A 20,736-nucleotide genomic window follows, 5' to 3' on the forward strand; every position below is an offset into this window, starting at 1 on the left:
CACCTAGCCCTTCGACACACCACAACACATTATTCCAATGCCTAACCGCCACCCGAGCCCAAAAGGCTTGCCGCCAGTACCCTCACAGCTGTAACCAATCCCTAATGCTGCTGCTGATGCTATCTAACCAAATGTCATTCCCTTGGTCTGAAAGATGAACCCCGTCATTCCGGTACAAGGCCTGGTCGCCAATCCGGATACGGTCATGAGAAATGACTCGGCCATTCATAAAGCGCACCCAACGGGCTATTGCCCGATTTAAGAGTTTCCTGGTTTTTTCAATGGCCATACAGTTCTGCGCACCGCGCCAAACAATTCTCTTCAGGAGGGAGGACCAGAACACCGTTGTTGCGGGACACAAAGCAGCAATCCCATCCAAATCTCTTTTTATATTCCATGACAAATCCGCACTTCTGCTGTTAACAAGGTCATTTCCCCCTAATTGAATGATAAGGATGTCGGGAGGGCCGAACATGGCGACTTTCTCCCTCAGCAATGGCATAAGCTCTTCCCAACGCATGCCTCGTCTCGAAAACCAGGAAACTCGAACTCCATGTTGCTCGGCACACTCACAGGACACACGCACTAGCCAATACAACGTCGGAGCGCTTCCGCTCAGTTCCCCTTCGATTAATAATAATAATAATAATAATAATAATAATAATTTATTATTTATACCCCGCCCATCTGGCTGGGCTTCCCCAGCCACTCTGGGCGGCTTCCAAAAGAATATTAAAATACTATAATACATCAAACATTAAAAGCTTTAAATCACCCGCCAACACACGCACAAGAAGACAGGGGAATAGCTAGCTGAAAATGGGGTTTTCTAAATATCTAGCAATGAGGCTTCTGCAGAGAGAAACAGGGAGAAACAGAGCACAGCTAATCCGCTCGAACCTACACACACGGGGGCGGGATAACCAAGGGAAGGCTACAAGATTTTTTTGGAAACAACACAGCTCAATGAGGCTCAAATAAATGGGGTGGCGAAAGATTTCGAGGGTCTAGCGGCGCAGGGAGCCCTCAGAAACACGCGGAAGGAAACACGCACAGAACAGCACACACGCAGAGCACACACACGCGCACGCACACACAATAGCAGACTCAAGGTTGGGCCGTTCAGCCGGCAAGGAATAGCACGATCGCTAAAAAGAGGGGTTGTGATCACTCCGCACCAGAAGGAGAGAAAATTAGGTAATTTAACCAAAAATGCACAGACAAAGCCAACCAGTAGCGGGAGAAACACAAAACCCCACCGCAAATACTTCCTTGTCTTCCGTGAGCTCGGCGACGACCTCTTGACTCGCGACGAGATGACGAAGACTGAGGCCAGGAGGCTGGCGCCGTAGTGATTTAAGCTGCTATACACACCCCCTTGCAGGCACCTGGTTGGGTGCCTGCCCGTGGGCGTGGGCACCAGCCAGGTGAGTGGGAGGCAGGGGGCTAACACCCCCTGCTCGAGGCGGAGTCCGGCTCCTGTCCGCAACCACTCCCCTCTCTTTGCAGGAGGAGAATCTTTGCTGAGATATAAATGAATTATTCAGTGTATGCATAGATATGGTGCACTAATGAAAGCCATCCTAACAGGACTATTATGAATGCAAAGCATATGGCAGAATAGTAGATGTTATCTTTAAGTGGTGGAGACTCTTTGCACCTACATTATTATTATTATTATTATTATTATTATTTTGCTTTATTCATAAAATGTCTCAAAGCAGCTTACAAACACAACAGAAATACTAAAGTGATTGCAATAATCACAATAAAAAACCCTAAAAAATACAAACACATATGTGCACAAATAAATGGCAGGTCTAGCAGATCCTGCCAGATATGTACATTTCAAAAAAATGTTTTTAGAGGAGATTCATTGTGGGAGAAGCATTCTGTCTAAACCAAGCTATGAATAAGTATTGCAGTGGAAGAAAACCTTAAGCCTTCAAAGCTAGGATTTTCTTTGCCCTCGACATGTCTTAAAGGAGGTCAGCCACAATTTCCGTTTCTCCCTCTTCCTTGTAAGCACTGGGCTGCAGGCAGCTGACAGCTGCAGTGTGAACTCCAGCTAACCTGGGACCAGGGCTAAATGGAATGCTGGGGCAGATCAAGAGGAGAGTCAGTCCAAAGTCATGGACAGTTACGGGCTGGGTATGAGCCAAGGCATCCATACAAAGGGATGGACAATGAGGACATAACAGGGCCAGCCCACCCATGAGGCAAGTCGAAGCAGCTGCTTCGGGAGGCACCACCCCCACATGTGCCTCATCTCCCCTGTTGCTAGCGGACAAGTTACACCGGCATCAGTGGCAATTTTCATTTAGATCTCACCGAAATCTACCATCGGTGCTGCCACTTTCTCCTGCTACCCCACAATTTAGTCAAGAGATGCTTTGGTGATGGCAGCACAGCCATGGCAGCAGAGCAGGACAACACTTCTCATTTCGCTTCAAGCAGTGAAATGGGATGCACCATCCATGTGACAGAGGTATGCTGCTGGAAATGTAAGTGGATAGGATGACTGGAAGACTGGGGCAAGGATTAGGCATGTGGTCAGGCTACCTGTAACACTAGGGACAAGGCTAGAAATCCATATCAAGGTCCAGGCCTGTCCTGGAAGTATTTAAAGCCAGTCCAGACCAGATGTGGGACCTGGGAGAATATCATTTTGTATTCCGCCTCCTCCATCACTTCAAAGCCCAGAAAATTCTCACTCTAGCAAATGGGGACACTCAAGAACAATGAACAGTATCAGTATCAAACTTTGTTTCGGTCACAGACCAGCATAAGATAAAAAAATACAGATAAAATGAACACATAAGACTTAAAACAGGTAAGGGATAAGAACTAGCAATTAAAAGGTGATTATATCATACATAATGTAAAAAGAGAGAAACAAGGACAAGAACAATGAACACTTCAAGAAACCATCACCCAAACTGAATTTGTTACAGAACTAACAGATGATATTTCTGGGAGTTTGTTAGTCTAGAGAAAATATAAGTAACCCTTTGACCTTATGGTCTTGCTGGGTACAGTGGTTGCTACTATGCCAGGAGTAATGCCAATGCAATGTAAGCCCTTTAAGGATTAATGCATCTGTGTTATTCAACACAGGAGAGGAGGTGACCCCAGAAAACCTACCTCCTAGCTTGCAATGTGAAGAGCAGGACTGTCAGTACTGACAGAGCCTTTGCATGGACAGTTGCACGTATGAAACTTCCATGTGATTGGGAACCTGACATCATCAGGGCTTAAGGTCATGCGGAAGTCTTCACATGCACACCTGTATGTGCAAGGGCTCCATCACTATAGATGGTTGCACTGATAACACAAAGGCTACAGGGCAGTACTTATCAGTTTATCAGCACATGAAAGCCTGCAGTGGGCTATGGTTGTAATGCACTCAGCAATGAAGCAAAATGTACAAGAAGAGCTGCAGAAATAAGAGTGAATGGAGCAATGCCAACAGTCATTCCTGCAGCATCTCTAGCCACACTGCTGCCATGCACAACTCATCACTGTACACGCTAACTCCACAAAAGCCATTGCAGAAGCATCATGAAGGAATAGATGGCAAGAACAACACAGTTTTTGCCCTGGCTAACAAAAACATCCAAGGCAGCTGCCACTGTTTTGTTGAATAAGCACTGATGTGAGTGAGAGCTGCCTTAAACATTCCCTCTAATGAATTACTACTGGGTATGATTCTCCTGGCCTGGATCCTATGTGGGTTAGTTGAAGAACTATCGCCACCAGGCTTTAGGCAATTACAACAGAGCCAAGCTCAAGCACCTGCAGGGTTGAGATTCTGCGCTACCAGAGAGACGGCCTCATGATTCAAGGTATCATTCAGAAGGGGGCTGTCTATAGACATTTCTCTAGCTAAGATCAAAGCTAAGTGTCAATCCAAAGAGAAGGAGGCGGAGAGACAAGTTAGCAAGGAGGCTGGAGGCAGAGTACCAGTAGATTGCAAGCTATATAGACAAGCACTAAATAAAAAATGTCTAGGCAAGAAACAACCCCATGATCCTATAAATAGCAGTGCATTTATACAAGACTGTATACAAAGCAACAACGGAACAATCCACTAGAACATTCCACTTTCCATTTGTCTGGAAAATCTCTGCCCCAAGCTTTGACTGTAACCATAATATTTTTTGACTAATATTTAGTCTCTATGGAGCAACTTTCCTAAATAAAGTGCATCCTAGGTATTATCTCAATAGTTCACACACTAGCAGACCAATATGGTTAAAGTTGGAGGATAAAGGTTAAGGGATAGTGGCTTCCAGCTCATAGCCCATGTTTTCACTACTTCGGATGGGACCGTCAAGGTGGGTTGCTCGAAGGAATTTGATACACTGCAGTATCTCAGTCCAGGCAATCTTTTATTAAATAAACCTAGATTTCTTTTGACTAAATAACAAAGGCAAATAATTTATAATCGGGAAAGTCATTCTGAAATGACATGTTTAAATGGTTTACAACGTACTGCAAATATAAATAACACAATGTCGGCAGCACTGAAAATCCCTTCAAAACTGACAGCATCCATTAAAATCCAGTGCCCAGCCACATTTTAGATTTACGGTTAATAAATTAACAAATTAATCACGATGATTTGTCAGTTAATGTTTCCTGCTCTATGAAAAAAATGAGAGGAATATGCAATAAACTATCCGTGATAACCGATTGCATCCAACACCCTGTACACAAAATGGAGATAACAACATTGTTTATTTGGCCTTTGCCTAAGGTCAGGGCCAGCCCTATCATTAGGTAGAATGAGGTGGGCACCTCAGGCAGATGATTTTGGGTATACTGAAAGGGCAGCATATTGTCAGTTATTTAATTTATCACTGTTGTATTTTTGCTGCCAGGAAAGGGAAAGGTACTTTGGAGATCTTATTCCCCAAGTGCCAAAATAACTTCATCAGGCTTGGGTACTATGCATATAAGGGATGCTGGTGGCACTGTAGTCAAAACCACTGGGCCTCTTGGGCTTGCCAGTCAGAAGGTTGGCAGTTCAAATCTGTGTGACGGGGTGAGCTCCTGTTGCTCTGTCCCAGCTTCTGCCAACTTAGCAGTTTGAAAGCATACCAGTGTGAGCAGATAAATAGGTACCTCTGCGGCGGGAAGGTAAACGACATTTCTGTGCACTCTGGCTTCCACCACTGTGTTCCATTGCACCAGAAGCAGTTTAGATATGCTGGCCACATAACCCAGAAAGCTGTCTTTGGACAAACGCCAGCTCCCCTGCCTGAAGCAAGATGAGTGACGCACCTGATAGTCGCTTATGACTGGACTTAACAGTCCAGGGGTAATTTACCTTTTTACCTTTACCACTACACATGTTGACATCTAGAGTGGGGATGTTATTTGTTGGTCTGCTTCAGACAACAAAATATATTGGACTAGCTCTGTATAAGGTAGTACAGCTGACCAGACCAGTGGCTTTTGGAAACAGCAAGGATCAGCTTTTGGAGACAGTGGGGATCAGCACAGGTCTAACAAGTTATTTAGTCAAGAGCAAAATCCAGAACAACAACTACATATAGCAGCTGGTGTTTGAGCAGCAATATCTACAAGAATATTTCTAAGTGAAAGATTCTAACCTCCCAGCATAACTCCCCTAAGAAATCACTCCAGGAAAGCAAACCACATGGGAAAACAGATGCTAAAAATCTGAATTGTGCTTGGGACCATTACGGGATGTCAAGAACCTGCTTCACCTCATCCACCAATGTCTACATCCTGGTTTTTAAGCTCCCTGCACCCTTCATAGCCGTCTCCTGCATATCAGTTATGAAGCACAACGACAAATAATGTGAATACAAAGATGCAACAAATGTAGTGACTGAGCAAAGCCACAGATGACATTGCAACATAACATTACGAATTGATAATACTGACCTGATTTGGAGCCATGCAAGCATCGGTGTGGTGCCTCCTCCAAACACCCAGACTGTGAAGAACACAATTAGTAAGGTGGTTGTCAACATCATTTGCTTAGGCTGAGAGTCGGTGTCCCGGATAGCCAGTGCAAATGCAATTGCACCACGTAAACCTTCAGAAGACAGGGGGTGGGGGTGCACGGCAGGTGGGAGAGAAAGAAAACAATTTATGTCATTGTATTCATAAAATTTATATACCACTTGATTGTACAAAAAAGCCCAACAACCTCAAAGCAGTTTACAAAAAGAATAAAACAACCAGTGAAGAAACCGCTGAAAACAACTATTTGAAACATTCAAAATTCAACCCCCTTCCCTTCCATGCCTGCTGTATGATAAGCTGAAAACCGTATTAAAATATGTGTCAACATTCTGCATGTCTGGATAGGCTTGCCTAAACAAAAATGTGTGTAGCAAGTGCTGAAAAGCAAGGAGGGCATCAGCATTATGTCAATAAGGAATTCCAAAGTGTGGATGCTACAACAATAAAAGATCAATTTCTTACAAATGTGGGATATTATGTGGTACCCGTATCAGTGCTTAACCCTGGACTAGGGATGAATGAGGAATTTGCTTTAGTCTGCAATTAAAGAGAACCTTCCTAATTTGCATTTCCTGAAATAATGTGTCAAGGGTGAAGAACCTTTGGCTCTCCAGATGTTGTTGGACTACAACTCCCATCATGCCTGCTGATTCACAATGGTGTCTGAGGCAGATGGGAGTTGGGAGTCCAACAACATCTGGAAGGTCACTGATTCCTTGCAATATGTGAACTGAAACACAGCATCCTTTGAAAATTGCACTTTGAATTTTGCAGTGTGGTCCTTCAGCCAAGACACACCTATATACCTTATGGGAATTCCCCAGAGATGGGTGACCAAACATGTGTGAAGCAAAGTATCTTGAAAAGTGGCCTTGAAAGCCCACTTGAACAAAAGCCTGTCACATCTCTTCTAAAAACATGCTCAAAAATCTGCATGATGTTTTATTATCTGTTTATTCAGCTGCCTTGTAGAGTGCCTTTTTGTCAAAGAAAGAGGCTCCTCTGAAATGCGAATGCCATGTGGATATATTATTGGAATGCTCAGAGCACAATATTCTGGGAACAAAAGCACAGCTCTTGAACGTGGAAAGGCAAGGGCCTGGTTTCACGCTTCCATTTTAGAAATCTATGACTGTGGCTCTTTGGGGAGGAAGAGGAAACAGTGCCAAAACCCATTTTCTTTTTAGATGTTTGTGTTTCTGCATAGGGAGAATCACATTTCATTTATGCGCTGCTGTTTAACTCGTACGCAATAAACTTTACAACATTTTAGGGGCGGAGGGAATCTATTCCGCTTCAGCAGAAACATGCATAAAAACAAATATCACAATGTCAGGAAGTCATGTTTTTGGCATTTTTCTCATGGCAGGTAGAATCTTATTTATCTCCCAAACAATAATTCCTTTGGACTGCCCTCCCCCTTCAGTTGAGTTCACTTCCAAGGGACAGTGCTGAAGTTTCAGGGCTGGTGTCTGGGCTTGGCAATATCAGGCATCTACTAAGTTTGAAAGCACCTCAAAGTGCAAGTAGATAAATAGGTACCACTCTGGCGGGAAGGTAAACGGCGTTTCTGTGTGCTGCTCTGGTTTGCCAGAAGCAGCTTGGTCATGCTGTCCACATGACCCGTAAAAACTGTCTGCGGACAAACACTGGCTCCCTTGGCCAGTAAAGCGAGATGAGCGCCGCAACCCCAGAGTTGTCCACGACTGGACCTAATGGTCAGGGGTCCCTTTACACTTTACCTTTACTAAGGTCCACAACCCACTGTCAACCCCATGGAATTTCCTGGTCTTGCTGCTCCTCCTTGCGCTTGCTGCCCTCCCCAAGCATGGAAGCAGTGTCAAGAGTGAGGAGAGTGAATATCTTTGGCTTGCCTTGTGCTTTCCCTCTGGGTCAGGGGGTGAGGAACCTCAGGCCTAGGCCTCTTTATTTGGTCCTTGGGACTCTACCCAAACCACAGCTCCTCAGGGAGTCCACACCCTCCTTGAGTGGTTTTGCCTAGCTGGAATTTGCCCATGAACTGTGATAATGACTCTTGTCTGGAAGGAGGACGGAAATATGTGTGGTGTGTGCAGAAACCTTCAACTTTTGCTGGACTATATAGCCCACCATACAAAGTCAAGAGTCATCCTTGTTAAACAGGAACTGTTCAATGAGGAAACATTCGCCATTGCAATGCAATGAGTAATTTTCCAGAAGGATTTAAAACGTTTGGTTTTTAAACTATAAGGTGGAGCTGCTTTTGCAGTGTTATAACTAAGGCAAAGTTATGCACCTACTGAGACCAAATAAAACAGCAGAAAGATAATAATGGGGGAGAGCCAGATCCATGCATCAAAAGTTCCCCATAGGGTGGTAATAAGTATGTTAAGCATGAGCCAAATGGTATGCCACATTTACAAAAGCACCCCCTCCCCAGGCCTGGGTACATTTAAAAAAATAACAGTGCTTTGCACATGTAAAAGGCTTTTTAGCATGCCTACATTATTGTTTTCTGCGGGGGATACACCGTAAATTGTGAAGCCCACGTAATGAGCAAGTTCTTTAAATTAAATAGGTAATTCAAGCAAGATGCGAGGAACATTTTACAGATATTTATGAATTTTATTTAAGCCTCCCATCACTCCAGTGAAGAGGAGAAGTATGTTAGATTTGTTTCTCCAACCAATAAAATGCAGCTGCACCTAGAAAATCATAAGGTTGCCTCTGAATTGTGCTGAATAATACCGAGAATGCCCATCTGGGGCAGGAAACGAAACTGCTTTATCCAAATGAATTTCCAAGAGCTCTTAGGGTGCAATAATAATTTAAATTAAAATCTTTCCATAAAAAGGGATTTACAATCCTGTTTTTATAAACATGACACGTAATTTGCACTCACATGCACTCATTCTGGGGCTTTAAATCACCAAGAAAATTTCAGAGAAACATTGCTTTAGATTCTGTTTGTGCCTTGTGCTCCCAACTATGCCAGCTTGCTGAATAATTGCAAAGCACTTTGCATGTTAAGACATAAGGATTTGTCTATTTCTGTATAGGTAGGTTGGAATGAAGTCATGAAGCTCACTGAGTGACCTTGGGCCATTCACCATCTCTCAGCCTATCTCTCTGGATAATTCCCACTTTTCTTTTTGGTTTGGCTCAAGCGCTTCACCTTGCAGTGACAACCGACATGAAGTGGTGGAATGGGAACATGCCTCTCCCAGTTACTTCATTTATTTATCACGGGAATTTTTTTGCCTTACAAAATAAAGCAAGCATCAATTAAATATTATAGCCACAAAGGCTGTAGTGCTAAAACAAGTAGCATAAATCAGAAAATTGAGCTAAAACAATTTAATGTTTGCAAAAAGTCTGGGAAAAGAAGAAGTTCCTTTTCTGGCACTGGAATGACACAACATAGGAGCAACAAAAGTCTATTTAGGGATAGCAGTCCAAAGAAACATGAAAGTCATGTGCAACATCAGTGCTCCAGGTAGGGTGGCCATGTATTCTACTTTACAGTCCTCTGTTTGAAGAAGTGTCTGATCCAAGTTCAGTCTAAAAATCAAGAACCACAATAACAGAAGTCTAGTGTCCAGATCAAGGGAAGTAATAGTACCACTCTATTCTGCCTTGGTCAGACCACACCTGGAATACTGTGTGCAATTCTGAATGCCACAATTTAAGAAGGATGTTGACAAGCTGGAATGTGTGCAGAGGAGGGAACCCAAGATGATCAAGGGTCTGGAAACCAAGACTTATGAGAAACGGTTGAGGGAGCCAGGTATGTTTAGCCTGGAAAAGAGGAGACTGAGAGGAGATATGATAGCCATCTTCAAATATCTTAAGGGCTGTCACATCAAAGAGGGAGCATGATTTCTTTCTTCTGCTCTGGAGGATAGGACTGGAACCAATGGCTTCAAGTTACAAGAAAGGAGATTCCAACCAAACACTCAGAAAGGCTTTCTGACAGTAAGAACTGTTCGGCAGTAGAACAGACTCCCGTGAGAGGTGGTGGACTCTCCTTTCTTGGAGGTTTTTAAACAGAGGTTGTATGGCCAACTGTCATGGATGCTTTAGTTGAGATTCCTGCATTGCAGGGGGTTGGCTTAGATGATGCTTTGGTCCTTTCCAACTCTATGATTCTAAGAAAGGAGAGCAGCCATCAGCCTTGAAGTTAAAGTTGCCTATCAACACTCAGCACCTGGAATAAAGACTGAGCAGGCAAACTGTTTACCTGGTTACAGTCTTCCCCATCAGGGTGAGATGTACTGTATTGCAACTTAAATTACAGCAATCATTTCTCAATTTGCGCCTATACATACAAATTATCACAATTAATCTTTAAAATACATAATAAAATACTATTTTTAAGGAAATGAAATTAGCCTATGCATTTTTTATTGCAAATCCATGTCCTTTGTCCTCTTTTGGGGCAATGCCCACTGTAGCAATTAAAGAAAATGGCAGTGAAACATCCAGCAATGATATATATTAAGGTAATGAATTATGTACTGTATTCACATTATGTATTAAATTATTGTGTTGTGGAGAAGAGAGATATGCATGCTCATATCTGCACCACTTGAAGCTTCCACCCACTCAGGAGATGTCTTAAACTGGCCACTGTCCCACCAAAGGAAGCATGGTGCTTGCATCAACCAACTTCCAAGATGAAGGAGTCCTCTTCAAATAGGACAGGGGAGAGGCTGCCATTTAGCAGTATGTTTATGCTGTGTTAGTTTCATTTCCCCAGCTAAGCTGCTGCTTTCAAGTCCACTTCATAAACTTTCCTAATGGGCAGGCTGAACCTTGGTAATTAAAATGATTAAAATCATTATTGTATATCATCAGAGGACAGAGGCAAGGCTTTCTGAAGTGATGATAAATCTTTCCAGTCAGTGTGGAACACAGAGTAGCTCCCTTGTCTTTGTCTAGTAAACCATCCCTCCCACCCCTTTTCCTTGGAAGAAAATTGCATCCTTCCATGCTCATTTCTCTTCTCAGCAAGCGGCAGAAGCCATTGACTCACCTGAGAACATCATCATATGTTGGAAATTCCTGGGAATCTTTTGTTTTCGGCCCAAGTTGAGAATGAAAGAAATTGGGTATATATTACAGGCTCTTGCTATGAAAATTGCCACCTACATCATGGGGAGTGAGAAGTTAAGGAAAATAAGGTGGAAAATGACAAAACTAGATGAAGATGTGCCCAGTGCATGATCTAAAACAAACAGAAGAATCATCACTTTATGAGACTGTGGTGCAGGAACAGAATGAATATTTTCATAGCTTACTCAGAACTGCTTCTTTTCCCAGGGTTTTTCCTGTCTTCCCTTGAACATCTCTTTCACCCCCTCCCCATTTCAACTACTCTAAATTCATGTTCCATCTTTGTCAAAGACAACAGCAATCTCTCTAAGAAACCCTTCGCTTGCTATAAATTGTTCAGGCGCCAACAGTATTATTTCCTCAAACAGTAATTCAGGAAGGATAAATGTACTTTGAGACATGATTACTGTCTCATTTCCTCACAATTCATATTGTATCTGTCTAGGATTCTCCACGCCGGCGTCTGCCCCCCATCTTCCAATTATTTTTGTAGGGTTCAGAAAATTGTGTTGGTTTTCTCATTATCCCTCTGTGCATCTAATGCCAAAGTTGCTTTAATAGCAATTTTAGATGAAATAAGGACATTTTACAGAAAAGAATAGAAAAAGCAAAATTACATCTCTTAACTGTACACAGATACCCTGCTGGAAGGAGATTTCTTCTAAGATCTCACCCTATGTATCAGGGGTCTTCTTCACCACACTGAAAACTTTAGCTGTACAATAGACACAAGCGGAAGAGAGCAACCCTGTGGCAAACTTTAGAAGCAGTATCTTGGTGGAGATTTGAGAAGCATATAGATGGTGAACCTGTAGTCTTCCAGATAATGTTGGACTCCTGTCATCCCCAGATAGCATAACTATTGGTCTGGAAAGATGGGAGCTAGTTCAGCAATACCTTCATCTCTGATTTAGGTCAAAATGCAGTAGCTCTACCTGTTCATTGTACATTCAGTGAATTGGTCCATGTGGACACTGTGACAAATGTATGTGTGTGTATTAAGAAGTTTGTGTTGGTTGCTTATAAATGTCGTTTTCAAAATGTTTTATAAATGTCGTTTTCAAAAATGTCGTTTTAGCAAACAGTGCTCTTCATCAGTGGCTGCTAGTCATGTTGGCTGGATGCTACCTCCATGGCCAGAGTCAATATGGCTCTGAATGCCAGCTATAGGACGGTCACAATGGGAGAGTGCTAGTGAGCTCATCTCCTGCTTGTTGGCTTCTCAAGAGGCATCTGACTGGTGACCGTGGGGTAACAGTATGCTGGGCTAGTTATGGCTTTTCTCTGATACAGCAAAGCTCTTTCCCATATGATCTTATAATCTCAGTACAGGTGGGCAAGCATTCCTGAAAAACAGCACTAGACTGCTTTTTCATTTTATGCAGAACATCAGTAAGGGACAAAAGACCTGGCCATGTGTACTCTTGGTGCAACCTAAGACATTCCATGCTTGGGAGCAATATACAGGGGCTCTGTGGTACCAGCGCAGGGGGATGAGATTCATTGATGGACATCTTTATGCAGAAAGTGTTCCCTGAAGTTTGAAAACCACCTGCAGGATGAAACATCAAACACATTACACAGGGGATAGTGTAACAATATATGTTTTGAGGCTGTGATTCAGTTGCTCATAAAGAATGGAATAAAATTATTACTAATTCAGGTTCTGGATACAATTAAAAATATGGAACAGATTTTCTGGAGAGAGATTGATTTTGGCGACCCCAAGTGTTCTTGGACATAGAAAATAGTTACAATCTTTTTTATTTCTTTTTTTGCATACAGAGAAAGATATCTGGATTCTGGTTTATAGCAACAATTATGGGATTAACTGCACACCATACATTGCGTTTTCCATACCATATATTTGCTGGTGTCTAAAAAAAGGATACAAATGCTCCAAATATAAACAGTGCATTGAAGATGTGATTTTGGAAGGTGAACAATGCTAATCCCATATAACAGAAGATAACATTCTCAGCCAAAAAGTTCATAAACTCGAACAACTGAAATGAGAAAGGGGGGAAAAAACACCCCATTATCATCTGGGTTTGCTGTTTGGGAATGGATTTTCATGAAATGATCCACAAAACATGTAGTACATAGATTTTTAAAAACATTTAATCTCAATACTGAAGGTTGCAAGCAATGGTCTCAGTGAATGTGGAACAAAACAAAACAAAACAGTAGTAGACATGGACATAGCCAGGGGTAGTTGTTTTGAGCTTATAATTTAGGAGTTAGGGAAAACTATGTTCCCTGTGCACCACCTTTATCTGTTCCATAGGAATCAATTCCTAAGGGCCAAAGGGTCTTTGGCACCCCTCAATAAAATATATGAGAGGCCAGGCCCCCCTCAAGCTGATGGGCATTGCCATTCAAATGATGTGTGTTGCACGGTGTTGTGTGATTGATTATGTGGGCTGGGGCTTACCCAAGGCCGTCTTACCCATAGGCGCTAGGGGTGTGGGTCACCTGGGTGCCAGGCTCTCAAGGGCACCAGGCCGAGAGTCTGGGGCCCAAGAGTTGAGTCCGGGGAAGAGCCCGCCTGTCTGTCGGAGCACTGCGGTGGGCTCTTCTGTTGCGGGCGACTCTGCGCCATGAGTTTGGGGGCGACCGAGCCAGCGAGATGCTGAGGCGGCCGGCCGGCTCTGCCCTCCTGCGCTCCTGGGACTGGGCAACCGGGGGCGCTGGGTGGATCTTTGCACCCCAGGGCCACATATGCTTAAGACAGCCCTGGGCTTACCTGCCCCTTCCAATATTTTGTCCAAGTTGGCACCCCTGGTTCCAGGGTTTTCTGAAGCAGATATGTGGGGCACACAGGGGGAATGTGGGAAGAGGAGCAGGCGGGGAAGTTCCGTCGCACAACTAAAACTCTTGTACAAGCGGAACTGTTATCTGGTTTCTGACAAGCTTGCCAGACTTGCATTTTAGGGGCAACAAGTGGTGCAGAGGGTCAATTTCTCTAAACAAAAATCAGGAACCTGTGCTACAGCCAGCCTATTCTAATTTCTGCTTAATTTAAGAATGTAAATTTAACATTATTTTTTAAGTTTAGCAACAATTTTACTGCAACAAGATATATACTTTCTTCCCTGTGGGAAGGAAGAAAACACAAATCAAGCAATGGCTTTTTCAAGGAAACTCAATAGTCAATTAGCTTAATAGATTATAGTAAGGGGAATCTTTCAGAGGCTGCATGGCCTGATGCAATATCTTCAAATATCAGCAGAAATAAGCTAGAGAAAACTTTAAAAATAAAATAAAATGTATGGCATTTGCTCTTCTGGACTCATCTTTGTAAAAATCCCAGTTAAAGGGGCTTTTGTAGCTGAATGATCTTGTCCCTCCGATGCTTCCTCATTTTGCAAACTCTGTCGATGAGCATTCATAAATCACAGCATTAAAAGGGTTGCTATGGAGACATTTCGCTTTACATTTTCAATGGGGCTTATGTGCTTTTTTAAATCAGTGAAGGATGATAAAGGAAAAGGCAACAGATGTGAGAAATATTATTTCAGACAAAGACTGGAGGAAATGAATGGCATAAATGCCACACTTAGGCGCAAGAAAATCTTAACTGTGGTTGCAGACACATCAAAGATGCAAAGCTGAGCCGTTGAATAAATATGCTCACCCCAAACAGGAAGGACAAGTTGAACAAGGAATTTGCTTGCTGTAGTATTAAAGATGTTGGACAGTACAAACTGTGAGTGAAGCCTAAGCTCAGATAACTGGTGGGCACCAGAGACGGGGCTTTTTTAGTGCTGGCTCCATGCTGATGGAACTCCCATCCTAGAAAGGTGCATATGGCTGCTGTCAGGGAACTGCCATCAGAGCATCAGGTGGTGGAGGGACTCAGGCAGGATGAAAGAGACTCAACTGCTGAAGCAGGGACCAGCAGGGGGAGGAGTGGGTCTCTGAGGGAATGCGAGCAGGAGGGAGGGCTCAGGGAGGCTTCCAGCGAGAACAGTGGGGAGGTATCGGAGTCTCCCATAGGGAGACCCACACCTCGCAGGAAACTGTCACGCCGTGAGTCCAGGAGACGCGTTTCCGTTAAGGAACTTCTTTGCTGGAAACGCTTCCGCAGACAGCCACTGTCGGACTCTACTAGTGACTAGAGCAGACATGTCTGAGGAGCTCCGTCACACACGGAGGTTTGTGGGGTCGCACAAACTCTGAGGGAGCACGTTTTCACGCACAAGCAGCTAATCAAACCCTCACAGCAGTCCGACAGTCTTTGTACGCTGCCTGTGCAAGAGAAGGCATCATGAGCGAACCAACCGGAACCGGAGGAGCAGGGGCTGGAGCTGGTCCAAGCTTGGAAGATAGATACCGAGCGTTGGAGGTTCAACTGGCCCTGCAGACGGCGAGGCTGGAGGAGAGAAGGGCTCAGGATGCAGACAAGAAGGGGAGAGCCACTCAATTCCCCAGAAAGGTACCAGGATTGGTGCAGAAATTTGGGGGGGACCCCAAGGACTACCATGCTTTTAGGACAGAGATGCAATATGCCCTTAATGTGCAGTTCGATGAGTTCCCTGATGAGGAATCGCGAGTTGCTTTTGTAATTGGGCATCTTGAGAAAGGGGCTAGAGACTGGGTTCGACCCCTAATGGCAACGCACAATGACATACTAAAGGACACAATGAAGTTCTTTCGTGCAATGGATATCATGTTTTCCAGCGATATTGAGGAAGGGGTGGTGCGCAGACAGCTAATGGCTTGTAAGCAGGGGAGTCGATCTGTCCGTGAATATTGGACTGAGTTTACCATGCTGATTCACAGACTGAGTTGGGATTTATCGGCGGCCCCCGTTCAAATGCTATTTGAAGAAGGTCTTTCTTCGGGGGTGAAAGACGAGCTGGCACGGAGCCCCAGGGCGGAGTCTATGGATCAGCTGACCAAATCTGCGCTGACCATAGGAGCGCGGCAGGAGGCAAGAGCCTTGGAGAGGCGGGAAGGGAGAGGGGAACGTTGGAAGGAGTTCCGCATTCCAGACATTCCTGAGCCAGCTTTCCCGCCGGCAGAGCCGATGGAAATCGGAACAGCGCGCGCGCGCGCATTTTCAAAAACCAGCGAGGGAGCTAAGAAGGAGGGAAAGGGCCCCCGGAAATGCTATCTCTGCCAACAGCCAGGCCACTTTGCCAGAGTCTGCCCCCAGAGGAAGGAATGGCAAGGGATGGTGGGAGCTGTTGAGGGGGGAGAAGAAGGGGGAGCGGAGCAGGTAAAAGCCAACGCCTGGTTGCCACAATTGGGGCACTGCAGCCAGGCCAAAGAGCAGTGAAAGTGCCCGTGCCAGAAGCTCCTCGACCTGCTCTAGTGATTGAAGTGTCGCTAGAGCTGCAGAATGGGCACCCCCTAAAAATAAAGGCGCTATTGGACTCAGGCAGCTCCTGCAATTTTATGAGCAAGGAGTTTGCTGCTGAACACCAGATACAGACCATCCCTTTAAGCAACCCCCTGCAGGTGACCACGATTGATGGCAGGGAGTTGTTGGGAGGAGGAGTCCGCTTGCAGACTGTCCCAATGATAATGAGGGTGGCAAGGCACACAGAACTGATAGCGTTTAATGTGGCCACCCTGGGAGGCGCTCCCATTATTTTGGGAATGAGCTGGCTAGCTCTACATGATCCGCTGGTTGGCTGGCATCAAAGAGTGGTGTCCTTTGGTTCAGCACATTGCCTAGAACACTGCAAAGGGGAGAAGGGTTCAGCAGGGGCCCAAGCCACCCTAGCAGGGACTGAAGTAATGGGGAAGGTGAAGGTACCACCACAGTATGCAGATCTCAGCGACGTGTTCAGTGAGAAGGAAGCTGACCAACTACCACCTCATAGACCCTTTGATTGTCAGATCAATTTACTCCCTGGAGCACAGCTTCCCGTGGGCAAGTTGTATGCCATGTCAGACAGGGAAATGCAGGAGTTGCGAGGGTTCATTGACAAGAACCTGAAGAGAGGCTTCATCAGAGAGTCCAAAGCAGCAGGGGGGAGCCCAGTGTTCTTTGTGGACAAAAAAAATGCGGACAAGCCGAGACTTGTATGTGATTTTAGGCGGCTGAATGCAGTGACTGAACCGGTGGCGTTCCCTATGCCCAGAATTGATGATATTTTGACCAGGGTGAGGAAGGGAAAGATTTTCACAAAGCTGGATCTAAGGGGGGCGTACAACCTGATACGCATAAGGAAAGGGGATGAATGGAAAACCACCATGTTTACCCCTTTGGGGGCGTTTGAATACCTCGTTATGCCATTTGGATTACAAGCAGGCTCCGCGTGTTTTCAATCTTTTATGAACCACGTGCTGGGCCCTTTGCTCTACAAGAATTGCGTTGCCTTTCTAGATGATGTGTTGGTGTATTCTGAGAATGAGGAGCAACATGTGAGAGACGTCAGAGAAGTGTTGAGCAGACTGCAAGCCAACAGGCTGTGGGTCAAACTGGAGAAGTGTCGGTTCCATACCAAGGAGGTGGAATTCCTGGGGTACCGCCTGTCAGACAAGGGATTGGCCATGGATCCCGGCAAGGTACAGGCAGTGCTGGAATGGAAAACACCCAAAACCAAGAAGGATGTGCAGAGGTTCCTAGGGTTTGGAAACTTTTATCGTAAGTTCATCCGCAACTTCGCCCATCTGACGGCGCCCATCACTGACTGTCTCAGCAGTAAAAAGAAGTTTGTATGGACGGCGGAGGCGGAGCGAGCGTTTGAGGAACTGAAAAGGGCCTTCGCCTCTGAAGAACAACTTCTGCATGTGGATTTACGAAAGAAGCTAAGGGTTGAAACAGACGCATCTGACAGAGCCATAGGGGCGGTGCTTCTTCTGCAGCCGGGGAAGGAGGAGTCAGAGTGGCGTCCGTGTGCCTTCTTCTCGCGGAAGCTGAACAAATCCGAGAGGAACTACACGGTGTACGACCGAGAACTGCTTGCTATTCATGAGGCGTTCCGGAGATGGAGGCATCTGCTAGTTGGTGCACAACATAAAGTGCAAGTGTGCACGGACCATAAAAATCTAGAGTACTGGAGAACGGCGCGAGTGCTCAACCAAAGGCAGTTGAGATGGGCCCAAGAGTTCTCCAAATTTAACTTTGAGATTTGTTATGTGCCAGGCCCAGAGAATGTTAGGGCGGACGCTCTCTCACGCAAACCTGAATATTTGGAGGGGGAGGGAGCACCCGAAGAAACCCATATCATTCCAGAGGACCGCTGGGTGTGTGGGGCGACTTTGGTGGGGCAAAGGGAATTGGTAGAGGGTACGGTGCAGGATGCATACGCCCAGGGGAAACTCAGGGATCTCAGAGGGGAGGAAGACAAATCCGGTGGTTTTGAGGAGAGAAATGGGGCATTGTATTATAAGGGAGCGTTATATATACCTGAAGGGGAATTGAGGGAGAAAGTACTCAAGCAGCTGCACGATAGCCCCACAGCAGGGCACTTTGGGCAACACAAAACCATGTGGCTGGTTACCAGGGAATTTTGGTGGCCCAAGGTCAGGGAAGATGTGCGGGAGTATGTGAGAGGGTGTGAACAATGCCAAAGAGCCAAGGGGGAGAGGCAGGCGCCGGCTGGTTTATTAGAACCACTGCCCACACCTGAGAGACCGTGGGAAGCAGTGGCAATAGATTTCATGACTGATCTGCCAAGGTCTAGAGGGAAAACAGCCATCATGGTTGTAGTAGACCTGTTAACTAAAATGGCCCACTTCATAGCCTGCTCACATGCGGTTACAGCAGAAGAAACCGCCAAATTGTTTGTAGAGAATGTGTTTAGGTTGCATGGCGCCCCCTTGAGGGTGGTTTCAGACCGAGGGAAACAATTTACTTCCAGGTTCTGGAGGAAGCTCATGAGCTTACTGCATGTAGAGGTTAATTTCTCGACGGCCCGTCATCCTGAAACCAACGGGCAGGCGGAAAGAGCAAATGGGGTTCTCCAACAATATTTGAGGTGTTATGTTAATGACAGAGAGAATGATTGGGTGGAGAAGCTGGCGTTGGCAGAATTTGCCTACAACAATGCAGAGAACGTGTCCACGGGGATGAGCCCCTTTTTGGCTAATCACGGGTGCCATCCCAGAGCCTTCCCAGGGGGGGAGGGGGAGAACTGGAGCGTTCCAGCTGCAGAACAGTTCGTGGAAGAAATGGAAGCGATCCATCGCCAGCTCCAACTCAACTTAAACAGGGCTAAGGAGGAATATAAGAGGCAGGCAGACAAAAACAGAAGGGAAGGTGAAAGCATCAGGGTGGGGGACCAGGTGTGGCTGTCAACCCAAGGGTTGCCGTTCAAAGGAGGTTGTAAGAAATTAAGACCCAAAAGGCTGGGTCCGTTTGAAGTCATGCAGCAGGTCAATCCAGTGGCTTTCAGGCTCCGGTTACCGAACCACATGAAGCTGCACCCAGTTTTTCACAGGTCGTTGCTGTCACCGTATAGAGGAGACAGTGAGGGGAGGGTCACTAGGGGACCAGCAATGGAGGAGAAGGAACACAGCTACCATGTAGCGGAGATCCTCGATTCCAGGTGGAAGGGAGATCAAGTAGAGTATTTGGTAATGTGGGAAGGGGAACCGGAGTCGGAAAACACCTGGGTTAGGGCAGAGGATGTCAATGACGAGGTTTTAATAGAGACTTTTCATCAGAGGTTCCCACGTAAACCTCAGCCTGTAGCGAGGTTCCGAAGGGAATACTTTGCCACCACCGACGAGGAAGAGGAGTTGGAGGGGTTCCCAGATTCTGAAGAGGAGGAGGATTCAGCTGGCCAGGACGACGATCGATGGAGAGAATTGTTCGAGACGTCAGAAGATGAGGAAGATTCGTTTCGGGGTTTTAGCCCTTCACCTCCCAGGGGGGAGGAATTGGGAGGGGGTGAGGGGGGCCCTGGAGGGGAGGTGGATGTCAGGGAACTGCCATCAGAGCATCAGGTGGTGGAGGGACTCAGGCAGGATGAAAGAGACTCAACTGCTGAAGCAGGGACCAGCAGGGGGAGGAGTGGGTCTCTGAGGGAATGCGAGCAGGAGGGAGGGCTCAGGGAGGCTTCCAGCGAGAACAGTGGGGAGGTATCGGAGTCTCCCATAGGGAGACCCACACCTCGCAGGAAACTGTCACGCCGTGAGTCCAGGAGACGCGTTTCCGTTAAGGAACTTCTTTGCTGGAAACGCTTCCGCAGACAGCCACTGTCGGACTCTACTAGTGACTAGAGCAGACATGTCTGAGGAGCTCCGTCACACACGGAGGTTTGTGGGGTCGCACAAACTCTGAGGGAGCACGTTTTCACGCACAAGCAGCTAATCAAACCCTCACAGCTGCTATGCCAATAATTTTTAAACAGGCACTGAATATTAAAAAAAAATAATGATGGACCACGCCAAAATGGTGAATACAACTGGGAAAATCAGAAACCAGGAAGGAAGAAACTTTATCAAGGAATAGGAAATGTTTTAGAAATTACCTAAGAGAACACTGTAAACAACTGAAAACTTTGGCAGGATTTCAGTAATGCTTGCAATGTACAGTGGTACCTCGGATTAAGTACTTAATTATTTCCGGAGGTCCGTATTTAACCTGAAACTGTTCTTAACCTGAAGCACCACTTTAGCTAATGGGGCCTCCTACTGCTGCTGCGCCGCCGGAGCACGATTTCTGTTCTCATCCTGAAG

General features: G+C 45.6%; 1 protein-coding gene across 1 annotated transcript in view; it reads right to left on the reverse strand.

The window, feature by feature from the left end:
• Positions 1-20,736, reverse strand: part of SLC9A9 (solute carrier family 9 member A9) — a 266,215-nt gene that overhangs the window by 96,151 nt on the left and 149,328 nt on the right. Inside the window, exons 10-12 of the mRNA XM_083504179.1 lie at positions 12,987-13,100; positions 11,015-11,126; positions 5,917-6,070 (exon numbers count right to left, since the gene is read on the reverse strand). Coding sequence (XP_083360305.1) covers positions 5,917-6,070; positions 11,015-11,126; positions 12,987-13,100 — 380 coding nt within the window. The remainder of the gene's footprint in view (positions 1-5,916; positions 6,071-11,014; positions 11,127-12,986; positions 13,101-20,736) is intronic.

Source organism: Podarcis liolepis (assembly GCF_965112155.1).
Source record: "Podarcis liolepis genome assembly, chromosome: 5".
NCBI lineage: Eukaryota > Metazoa > Chordata > Lepidosauria > Squamata > Lacertidae > Podarcis > Podarcis liolepis.